Source organism: Coccinella septempunctata, chromosome 4 (assembly GCF_907165205.1).
Source record: "Coccinella septempunctata chromosome 4, icCocSept1.1, whole genome shotgun sequence".
NCBI lineage: Eukaryota > Metazoa > Arthropoda > Insecta > Coleoptera > Coccinellidae > Coccinella > Coccinella septempunctata.
The window spans coordinates 22,826,655-22,839,261 of record NC_058192.1 but is presented as its reverse complement, the minus strand read 5'-3'; the positions used below and the strand labels follow the sequence as shown (position 1 = coordinate 22,839,261).

Below are 12,607 nucleotides of genomic sequence, written 5' to 3'. Positions count from 1 at the left end.
GGTTCCTTCGGTATCGAATTGGTTGATGTTTGTTGAATATCTTTTTAAATTAAGGATTTGATATGTGGTAAGCATGTGTAACTTGATTTACCCTTTAAGCATATCCATCAAAAAATACTTAATCACGTCATATCTTAAATTTGGGACACGCTGTATAACATTTTCTTATATGGAAAAGGGGCGCAATTTGAAACACTAGTCGACCTTCCGCTTCCCGAAAATACCTATTCACACACAAAAAAATTGTCCTTGATATACTGAATTTATTTCAATTTAGTTTAGTGATATGCCCATAGAGTATTCATTTTATAGTTCTATTCCTCGTTTTATTCTATGGGTTATATGCACGGTTCTACGTTCAAACAACAAGTACGTACTTTTAGACCAATGAAATGTCATTACCTACTTGATCACGAATTTTTTGAATGCTGGTTATTTTAGTTTTCCTTGAAAAGCGAATCATTCGAAGGAACGTTTATTTCATAATAAGACATCAATTAGTATACCGATTATTCTTACAACAATTCTGATTGCGAAACATTAGGATTAGATACAATTCATCCTTGCTTCAATCATTTTCGACCGAAACATTGTCACAGAACAATTTGCTGCACCTACGTTGTTGTAAAGTGAAAAGTGAAGTGACAATAAACCGGACAAACGTTTTATAGGTTATGTTCTTGTTATTAGCACAGCAAACCTTAACAGATTTAAATACAATAAAAGTCTCTTAGGAACGATGAGATTTGGGTACAAAGTTATATTTTTGATGACTTTTACAAGATTGAAAAAAATTTACTTATGTAATATTTATTAGTGAACGAAACAAGAGATTTAAATAAATGTGGCAACAGAGTTTGTAAATAACTTACAGAAAGAATAATTGCGAAAAGATGTTGGCATTCTTTACAGGGTTCGGTTTTCTTTTCACACTCACTATTGTATTCATTTCGAACTTATGAATATCACAGCTCTGATCTTTGAACGACAAAAAACTGTGTCACAGCCGTTTTATATATTTAGCACACAAATAACGTGTGCCCTAACTCAATCAAAAATCCTGAACTTCACGATTTAAAATAATATCGACAATACTGTTACCGGTTAAGTAAAAATGTTTTAACACCTTGTGCAATACCGCACGTTTCGCAGAGAGTGTCTCAGTCAAATAACTGGATTCCTTTTAATACATCGCGGTGTTGTCAGGATGTCCCCTCGTAAATCCCTTTTCAATGCTACGTTCACACAGCTTGATCTTTTGAACAAATAGAACATAGGTTTTCAAGGAAGGGGAAACCGAAATCTGAAGTTGAAATTACTTGTTAATATTACTACAAGAAAATGATTGTTGTGCAATCGCACATAACAATTCATATGAAGGGTGTCCCAATTTTTTTTTACTGGCACTTCTAGAGTAGATGGGAAAAAGCGTTGAAAAAAGTCCTAGGCTCGGTTGTCGTGAAAAGTCCATAGTGGGAACCGTTTCACGATATCTTCATTTGTCTTGAAGATTTTCACGAAAATCCAGCCCAGGACTCCTTTCAACGTTTTGACCTATCTAGTCTAGAAGTACCACAAACAGCCAAAATCAAGCGATTTTGGATACCCTGTACAGTGTAGAAAACATTCGATGGAATTGAACTTTGATCATTGAAGTGGCGGACTGAAAAAAATCTTCGACTACGCCACTGCATTCTACAAGCAAGTACAAAATTATTTGAAAAATGTATCATTTGTTTTTCCATATCAATGAAAGTTTACGCAATAGAGGTACCAAATCAAAGAGCCCAAAAGTCAGTTTTCACTAACTTTTTGAAAACAAAAGAAGATAGAGGGATGCGATTTGGGCCATTATCCATCTTTTGAAAATCGAGGTCGGAAACGTGCCATCCATTTTTCCCTAACTCTGCGTTCAATTCCATCCAATATTTCTCCTGTGATTCCAATGATATGATCATTTACAATTTTTCGTCACCACATAAAAGGGTAGTAACAGAGACAAGAGAAAAAAAAACTCTTTCTCTTTCTCTATGGATAGTAAAATATTTTACATGCATTCGGGTTCTATCTATATAGCTATATGTACCTGCTTGGTCAAAAGCAGGTAGGCAAAAACGTATTTGTCCATTGTCTGAAGTCGCATGAGCTTGACTTTTGTGAAGATTATTGTATTGGAATCTCTTGGTATTTAGAATTCCGTTGATCGGTAAACTGAATTCATTTTAAATATTTTAGTGATTACAACTAGAACATTAGAAGCCTCGTGAATTATTGTATAGTAGTATATAGCACATAGTAACTGCTGCTGCCTATTGCTAAGCAATTGACCATCATAAATTATTCTGATATAGCCAGAAGATTACTCTCTGCAAATTGTCCGAAACTGATTAAGTTACGAAATACCTGTGACATTTTTATAAAATAATTGCCACTATCAAATTCCATGAAAATTATATAGTATATAGTTTCGCATTTTCGTACAAAAAGATCCCCGAATCTTATAACTATGATGATGTACACTATCATATTGCAGCTTGATAGGTATCTGAATTCTTTTAAATTGGAATATTTGTGGATTATTAAACAAAATGTCTCTCATTGTCAACAAAATCAAGTATCTACCTATACCCTACTCACTGCGCTGCGACCACTTATTTGGAGTACCGGATTTCGAGCAATAAGGTATCGAAAAAAAATTCTCAGCTTAGTCAAAGCCTGAGTGGGCAAGGAAAGAATTCACCTGTGATTTCCAGGTTTGGATTTTTGGCATTTCAGTCTCAACGTATTACTCTAGAAACTCATTCCAAATGATAATTTATACTTACTGCTGTTTATTAGCTCTATCTGTCGACACATCATATTTTAAGAGACAAGTGGAATATTAGGTTAGCCGACTGTAAAAAGTGGTAATTTCGTCATAAATTTTCTTGGCTTGATTATGGGTGTTTGCTACAAATATGTATGAGAATATTTTGAGCAAGTCATATGATTATAAAAAAAAAATCCAAGGAATTACCAGCAGCTTCGAACCGACACAAATGTTCGAAAAATCGGTGATTAAGTCTATAATTGAATAAATTGCAATGCTGATGAATTCGAATAATATGAGAATTGATATATTTGCTTAATCAGAATCGGAAATCAACGTATATACTCAATGATAATGGATGAAAGAAATTAAAGAGATAATCACTAAAATCACTTTGAAACAATTTTTTTTTTAAAAAAACAATGTTGGACATAATGGAGTAAACATCACTTGTACAGGGTGACTGATTACCAATACCCCTTCTTTTTGTGTCACTCTGAAGAAAAAAATTGATACCTTAGTTTCAAAATTCCATTACAAAATTTCAAAAAAATTCTTTGCATGATTACAATTATCGTTTCAAATAATTAGGTACATTATTATGTTATTATGTTGATGTTAATCATGATAACGAATATCTGGTAACTACGGCAACATGGTTAGTATTCTATATAAATAGATTACTGCTCGTACGGTTCCAATTGAAATTTTATTTGAATTCCGTTTACAGAGAGGACTCTGCTGTTCATCATTCATCCTATTCCATTTTGTGAGCTTCACCACAGCCGAAGGCTGTGGCTTCACCTAAAGCTGGAAACACACTTGGCGTTTTTAGACGGATCGGGTCTTTTGTCTTTTACTGTCGACGCAACACGTTTAGACAGTGGATTGTAAAATCAAAGAGTATCTTATACTTTTTGGCGAAATATCCGTCGCTAACACATCATCACCGACTTAACGGTTTATCATTGACCACTGTCTATTCAATTACCCTTTTATCATACACGTTGTTTCGTAAATATGCGGCAAAAAGTCAAAGGATATTCTAAGAACATTTTCCTCCTTGATGATTTATTAAAAAAAAAACCTTCATTTCAAAGATACAGGGTGAAGACAATTTGCGAGTTACAACATTATTTATGGAATTTAAAGTCCATTCAAGAATGATTGACATCCCAATAGGCCTTGAAAGTCTGGTCACAAAAGATATTCAATAATTTCTATAGTTTCAATCACAGAACTGGAATAGATAAATATTACCTAGAATAATATTTAGAAGAAGAAATATTGAAATTCTGAGCATATTTATCAGCATTCAAAATTGAGACAATTATTTTTTCAATTTGTAAGATTGAATTAACATAAAAAGCAGTACAAAATTCAAATTATCGTCGGTCAGTGCATACATAGATTCACATATAGATCACTGTTTATTCAAAATAACCTAAATTCCGCAACAAAAAATCTCAACTAAAGGGTTATTACCAACTTAAATTCAATTTTCCATAGCCACCCGAGACGTCAATCATTTTTGAATGGACTTATAATTATTTATCAAAATGTAAATCTTAATAGGTTGCTTGATCTACAATACATGTTCAAAATGACTTCTTATAGGGTGCAAGCATTCAATCTTCTTATAATTAACTGCCGAACCATTTTACACACTGAGGAATTATCCGATTTCGCAAGTCATCCGCAGATTTTCCACTGGAGGAGTGAAAACTTATGAAAATAACTCCACAAGAAATAATCTAGGTCTAGGTGGTCTGGGTATGGATGCGTCATTGATCCAGCGATCTAGGATGATACTGTTGAAAAATTACGGGCTTTTAACTGAATTGCGTACATAAAAATCATTATACATCTTTTGTTGACAATGGTACATCCTCCCGTAGGCTGTAGCCAGTAGGTCTTCCTGGTTGAAAATGAACATTAACATTGAAGATGACATTTGGATAGCCCTTGAAAAATAGTATCATACATAGAGTTCAGTTTTTAATTTTGTTCAATGAATAAGTCACAATATCAGTTTACGTCAAACACACTGTACATGGAAAATTAACTAATTCTAATTGAAACTTTGGTACACGCACTCTTCTCAACAGTGAATCAATTCAAAAAGGTTTCACCCTTAATAACTGGGCCCCCATGCGTAATCAGAAAAAATGCAAACAGAGGTAAACTTTGGTTGGTCTAATCAATTTGTATCAACCTTGTGAGCGTGATGACAGCAACCCCTAGAATCTCAAATGGGAAGGGGGCTGTCTGACACCTTATTTTAAAGGTAATAGTATGTAATTCGATTGCCTTTTCTAAAACGCCATACACATACACAAAATAAAGTACAATAGCAAGAGTGAAACATCAGAATTATCAAAAATTATTTACTATAAGAGATTTTCAAAATGTGTCCATTATTTTGTGGACAAGTATAAAACCTATTATTAAATTCGTCCCCTACGTTTTGAAAAACTTCTCCTTGAATGTCACGGCATGCTGTGCGTATTATTAGTTTCGATTCTTCTACATCTCGATGCTCTGTCTTATACACAAGCGAACCTGAATGTCCCCAGGGACAAAAATCTAAAGATGTTGAGTCTGTACGAGCGCGGTGGATATCCAATTGGCCCTCTTTTACCAATCCATTTGTCTTGGAAATGATCTGTGAGCCATTGCCTCACTAAATGATGATAGTGATAAGTGACAAGTGATGATACTTGTGAGGGATGATGTATGTGTCGAGGAGTGTAAATTCCGGAGGGAAATTTTACGCGATCAGTTGATGGAGGCGGCAGCTGTGAGGATTAAATATTGTGCGGTTACCATTGACATTAAGGCGCGTATACATCTGAGCAAAATAGCCGAATGAGCACGCCGCACCGAATGAGCGTTTATGCAGACAATTTTTCTTTCCTATGCACGAACAGCATGAGCGTGTGTTCGGAGCCGCTCCAAGGGATGTGTCAGTTCAGTGCAAACGAACGTAAACGATGGAAAAAAGGAATCATTCTATGTATTCCATGTTCTAAGGATGGAAAACTTGGGTTGTGCTAGTGCCTCTTTCATAATTCTGTACGAGTTGCTAAAGAAGAAGAGACGACGGCGTACTAGATGGTCTTCACAATTATATCTACAAGTCGAGACCGTAGCACTTTTTTTGCACGACATTCAGAGTGAGGGCGACAAAATTGGCAGTTTTCATACTCTTTTATTCAATTCAAACACGTTTCTTGCGAGAAATCTATATTTGAATGTGTGCGTTCGGTTCGAGGAAAAGATGTCAACTAAACCCGTCCACACTGAGCACGAATTTTCTTTGAAGGACCGACAAATTGCGGATCGGCTCCGCGCAACATGAGCGCGTTCGGTGTGGTGTGTTTTGTCCGTCCACATCTGAATGCTCATTCGGCGCGATGTGCTCATTCGGCTGTTTTGCTCAGATGTGTACGCGGCTTTATATGTGTTTGTAGGACACCTAGTATTGATACAAACTATTTCTTTGACTCACTGGAGGACATATCGATGGGACTGCGTTCAAGGTCGATAATTATAGGTGACTTCAACGTTAATTTTAAGGATGAAGATAGTGTAAGAACTAAGGAATTATTCAATTTGTTGTCTGCTTTTGGTTTCTCTGGGTGTATGAGCGAATATTCTCGTATGCAAAATAATGGTGCCTCACTATTAGACAATATTTTTATAAATTGGACGACTCTATTCCGGGGAGAGACCCTCGACAGTTTTATGTCAGATCATCGAGTTCAATTGTTGAGTTTTGATTGCGGTACTACTTCTAATGTGCAGTCGGGCTCTCAGGGTAGGAGGAGGTTCTTCACTTCTGATAGTATAGATAGATTCAGGTATCTGGTGTCAACAGAGAGTTGGAATTTTTTAAACGACGAACTCAGTATTGCTGATCAGTTCTCTCGCTTCTTCGTTGCCTTCGATGACATTTTCAATACTTCCTTTCCTTTACAACAGTACAGGAGGAGAAACGCCGTCAGGAATCCTTGGTTAACTAAGGGAATTATTGAGGAAGGTAATTTCCTCCGTGATTTGCATAAATTGAGTAGAGAAGACAACAATGTGAGAGAAATCCATAAACGTTATAAGAAGCAGCATATTGAAAACATTCTTGCAGCGAAGAAAGCATATTTTGATAACTTGATAATGAACGCTGATAATAAGAATCGTGAGGTATGGCGCTACATAATAATAAGGACGAATTTGTCTTCTCGAAATGAAAGGATTACACCACATGTAATGTATGACTCAGGATTTCCCAGGTGTGACACATTAGATAAAGCGAATGGTTTTAATAATTTTTTTGTTGATTCAATTGACGAAATGAGGAGATCCTCTAAAAGTTCACATACACGAGCAGATTTTTCCACGAAGATGAACAACATATCTATGTTTCTTGTTCCTGTTACTCCCGATGAGGTTTTCGATGTTCTTGTCTCTGTGTCGACGAAGAGATCTTGTGGTTCGGATGGTTTACCTTGATTCGTTGTGTTGCTGAGTACATTGCTTCGCCGCTTTCCCAGTTGATGAATTTGTCTTTTCAGACTGGCTATTTTCCGGTGGAACTGAAGACAGCTGTTGTTGTGCCTGTTCATAAGAAGGGTAATCGAGCAATTTTTGAAAATTACAGGCCGGTGGCCCTGTTGTCGGTATTTCGAAAGCTATCGAGAAGCTGTTCCTGGTTAGTCTTAACGGGTTCATTGATCGTTGCGGATTGCTGTCTGCGAGACAGTTTGGTTTTCGAAAGGGTAGGAGCACTGAGGATGCCATGATATCCTTGTACGGCGATATTCAGGAGGGCTTTGAGAATGGCATGTGCTGCATGATGCTTTCTTTCGATATGAGCCGTGCTTTCGAAACTGTGAACATAGCTGTGTTATTGTCGAAACTGGATCGTATGGGTTTGCGGGGTGTCGTTAATGAATGGTTGGTTTCATATTGTAACGTTTTTTTCGCTTAATTAAAACGTCCAACTTATTGAAGTTATTTATTTACACTTAATACATTTATAATTCACAAACTAACTATGACACGACTATTTATTTCCACTCGTATTTATTTCCACTAGTCGCTTGCACTGTGAACTATATCTGTACTTGTACTTGTACTTGCCTACCTGCTCCTCCGCTGAGCTTATATAGGCGCCGGAAACATTCAGGTAGATTCGCGGTTATTCTGGAATCTTTCGCGACCGCTCTGGTTCTCGAAAGGTCCGGACTGGTTACACTGTCCCCTCCTTAAGCCTGTTCTGTCCCAGAACAGATTTAGTGAATTCCTCCGAGGACCGTGGCGAAACTTGCAGTCATCACCATTCCTACAGTAGCCATTCTGATGGAAGTAGCACTCCACAGTTTTTCCAGGCTCCCTGGCCTGCTTTGGGTTGAAACTGCACACCAGGATCCGTATACCAGTCCCCTGAAATACCACCTCCAGCATGCTTCGCACAACTCGCCAATTCAGCTGGTCCAATCCACAATCGAGCTTGGGAACAGCTAATTTCCTAACTCCAAAGCGTTGAAGGTCTTCTTTCAAGCTATGCAGTGCCGTCCATAGATTCTGATAGGTTGGCTTCTGATAGGAATGTCGCTTGGTGACTAGGTAATAAATGAACCGACCTTCAGCCATCAATTTCAAAACTTTTCCGATTCTTGGCTGCTGTCGCAATAGTTGTTCCTGACGTCCAAATTTATTTCTGAATACTCTGGCTATTCCTTTGCTCATACGAAGGTCCTCCGCTACGCAATGAGCGAGAGAGTATTCCTCAGACACGGTAAAGAGATCTTGATGTACTTCCTGTGTAGCGCCGAACCGTGCCACGCGTGTCTCACCATAACGATCCATAAACTTCTGGTAATCGCTGCTACCTTGCATCGGGGCTTCCACAAGACGTACCTCTTCTTTGTCCTGCGCGTACGGGGCTAATCGGTTGAAATGGACAACCTTTGGTTTTCCTCTGGGGAGCTTCCTTATCCGGTAAACTACATCATTTATCCTCTTGATTATTTCATACGGTCCCTCCCACTGTCTCTGCAGCTTTGGTGAAAAACCTTTCCTCCTTTGTGGATTATGTAGCCACACCAGATCTCCAGTGGTGAATCCACCTTCAATAGCCTTGATGTCGTAGCGCATTTTCATTCGGTCACTTGCTTGCTGCATTTGATTGCGTACCTTGTCATGAATGTAATCCAGCTTGTTCCTTAATTTACTAACGTAGTCCTCCCCAGCTACGTCTTCTCCAGGCTTACATCCAAACTCTAAGTCGCAAGGCAGCCTTATTTCTCGGCCGAACATTATACTGGATGGAGTTTCCTTGGTAGATTCTTGAACCGAAGATCTATATGCCATGGTGAATAGATGTAAATATTCATCCCAATCCCGCTGGTGATCAGAAACTACTTTGGCTAGATGTTTTCCCATGGTCCGATTCATTCGTTCGACCATGCCGTCTGATTGTGGATGAAGAGGTGTAGTCCTTGTTTTGTGAATTCCCAATTTGCTGCATACTTCTTGGAATAATTTCGATTCAAAATTTCGGCCTTGATCACAATGCAGCTCCAGAGGTATTCCAAATCTGCAGAAGAATTCTCTGACCAATTTATCAGCTACCGTACTTGCCTCTTGATTAGGAATACCGTAGGCTTCCACCCATTTCGTGAAATAGTCCATCGCTACCAAAATGTACTTGTTTCCATGGTCTGTTTCGGGAAAGGGGCCAGCGATGTCGATAGCTACTCGTTCCATGGGGGATCCGACGTTATATTGCCTCATTGGTGCTTTTCCTTTACCATAAGGTCCGTTAGCAGCAGCACAAACCTTGCATCTTCTACACCAATCTTTAACGTCCCTCTTACAATTTAGCCAATAAAATCGCTGCCTGACTTTTTCCAACGTCTTGGTTATCCCGAAATGTCCACCTGAAGTTCCATTATGTAGTCTGGTCAGAATGTCTGTCACACGGCTCTTTGGCACAATCAACTGAAGTCTCTGCTCAGTTCCATCTTCATTTTCCCAACAACGTTTCAGAAGACCTCCATCAATCTTCAATGTTTCCCATTGTGCCCAATACGACTTTACATTCTGGCTCAGTCTGGATACTTCTTCCCAAGTAGGTCGTCTACCGCTCTTCTTCCAACTCAGGATTACTTTCAAGTCGTTATCTTCCTCTTGTGCTCTTTGAATTTCTTCAGGTAGCCAGTCGTCTTCGATTACGGTGGTGCGCCTTAAATCGATCTTTTCTTCCAGGCGCGAACAATGGCTGGAATTCTGGGAACACTCAATGGTTTTGGTCGAGCCATTGTCTACCACAGCGACTCCTTTTATTTTCCCAGCTGTAGCCCTTTCAAATTCTGGACGATTTTGCTTGAAATACCTCCTTTTGTTGCAGTTCCAGCACACAGCATCCTTTTTCCCAGCAAGCAATATTCTGCGGACTTTTTCTCTGACAATCTCCTCAACAGATCGATCTGTTTCTTGCTCTTGTCTTACACGAAGTTCTCCCCTATGCGACGCTCGCTTCGCTGCTTCTATTTCCAAAGCCTGGGCTAAGGCATCATCTACGGTTCTAGGGCGTGCTAGTCTCAGGGCTTGTTGTATTTCACTATCCTTTATCCCATCCACGAATGTCTGGATTGATAGCTGTTCCAGGAAGCTATCTGGGGCAGATGGATAAGCTAACCTGACTAATCTCGCCACATCAGCTTCAAACTCTTGGAGATTTTCCCCTGTTTTCTGCACTCGGTTCTTTATTTGTGCATGGTATACTTCTTGTAGATGAGCATCACCATATCTCATCTGAAGTTTCGATGTAAGAACTTCGTAACAGGCTTGTTGACTCTCCGGGATCGTCTGGAGGATGTTGAGTGCCTCTCCTCGTAGAGCTATAATTAATGCCGTGGCTTTTTCGTTGTCGTTCCAATTGTTTACCAGGGCAGCAGCTTCAAACTGTTTTTGATATGTCGACCAGGGTATTTTTCCATCAAACGTTGGAGGCTTGATCTTCATTCTACTACCTTCGCCGTCATTTTCCGCTTTCGCTGTGCTGTAGGGTGTTGAAGCCAGAATATCTGTTCTGTTTGACATTCTTTTCAAGGAATCTATCAACTTGGAATGATGTTCAATTATTCCTGCCATTTCTTCAAACTTGTCGTTAACCTTGTCAAACTTTTCATCAACTCTTTCATAAACTTCGTCAAATTTTCCGTTCACTATATCGAACTTCTCGTCCACTTTATAAAATTTTTCATTTATGGATTCCAGTTTCTTATCCAATTTATCTGTAAGTTGACTCACCACATCATTACAATTTTCCTTAATCTAGTCCATTTTCTCATTTAATTTTCGAGAATTTTCTTTCATTTGTTCATTCAACTTACAAGAATTCTCGTCCATTTTCTCATTTAATTTTCGAGAATTTTCTTCATTTTGGACCATTTGTTCATTCAACTTACAAGAATTCTCGTCCATTTTCTCATTTAATTTTCGAGAATTTTCTTCCATTCTTTCGTTCATCTTACTCAAAAGGTCCATTACAGCTTGAGTCTCCATTGCGTTCTGTAATCTTGTGGTCACTGGCATGAACAAATAACCGAAAATATTTATTTAATTCGAGCGATGTTGAACCCCACACCTGACACCAATGTAACGTTTTTTTCGCTTAATTAAAACGTCCAACTTATTGAAATTATTTATTTACACTTAATACATTTATAATTCACAAACTAACTATGACACAACTATTTATTTTCACTCGTATTTATTTCCACTAGTCGCTTGCACTGTGAACTATATCTGTACTTGTACTTGTACTTGCCTACCTGCTCCTCCGCTGAGCTTATATAGGCGCCGGAAACATTCAGGTAGATTCGCGGTTATTCTGGAATCTTTCGCGACCGCTCTGGTTCTCGAAAGGTCCGACCGCAAGGGCCGGACTGGTTACACTATCTTACCAACAGGTCGCAGAAGGTGAAGCTGACGGAGAACGGTGTGGAGGTGCTGTCTTCCTTGAGGGTGCTCTCGTCTGGTGTGTCGCAGGGGGGTACACTTGGTCCTGCCTTGTACATCTTGATGGCGGATGATACTGTTCTATGCCTTGGATCATATGGTAGTGTGATCCAGTATGTGGATGATACTTCTGTCCTCATGAAGGCCAAAAGTGTAGGTGAGCTGGCCCTTAGAGCTAGATGTTGTTTTGAGGCGATGAGAGGCTATTGCCATAATAATGGACTTATCCTGAATGTGAACAAGACATCTATAATAACTTTTTTGCCGAATGGAGCAATAATGACGGAAAGTCCCCTGATATGGGTGGAGAGTTCTAGCTTACAATTGTCAAGTGAGATCAGATTTCTGGGTGTCATATTTGATCGTCATCTTCGTTGGAGGGAGCATATCGACGCCTTGTGTCTGGCCTCCAGAAACTATGCAATGCGTCTACTTAGAGGTACGTGCAGTGTTGAGGTCCTGAGAACGTACTACTACCACACAGCTGTGGCTCCGTTACTGGAGTATGGGATTGTTTGCTGGGGCAACAGTACCGATTCGGACAGGGTATTAAGGATGCAAAAGAGGATCATCCGGTCACTTTTTGGTCTCACACGTCTTGCATAATGTCGTGAGTACTTCAGGCATAGTTTTCTCACTGTTCCATCTCTGTTCGTGCTTCACTGTGCCATCTATGTGAGGAAACATCGTGACTTTATAGAGCATGACGGTTCCCGATGTGCTACAAGAGCTTCTGTTGACGGAATCGTAAGGGTTCCCTATACACGACTA

General features: G+C 39.0%; 1 protein-coding gene across 1 annotated transcript in view; it reads right to left on the bottom strand.

The window, feature by feature from the left end:
• LOC123311097 (probable multidrug resistance-associated protein lethal(2)03659) overlaps positions 1 to 1,176 on the bottom strand; it is a 37,743-nt gene extending 36,567 nt beyond the window's left edge. The window contains exon 1 of the mRNA XM_044894873.1: positions 873 to 1,176. Within this exon, the coding sequence (XP_044750808.1) occupies positions 873 to 949 (77 nt within the window). The 5' untranslated portion in view covers positions 950 to 1,176. The remainder of the gene's footprint in view (positions 1 to 872) is intronic.
• Positions 1,177 to 12,607: the final 11,431 nt, after the last annotated feature.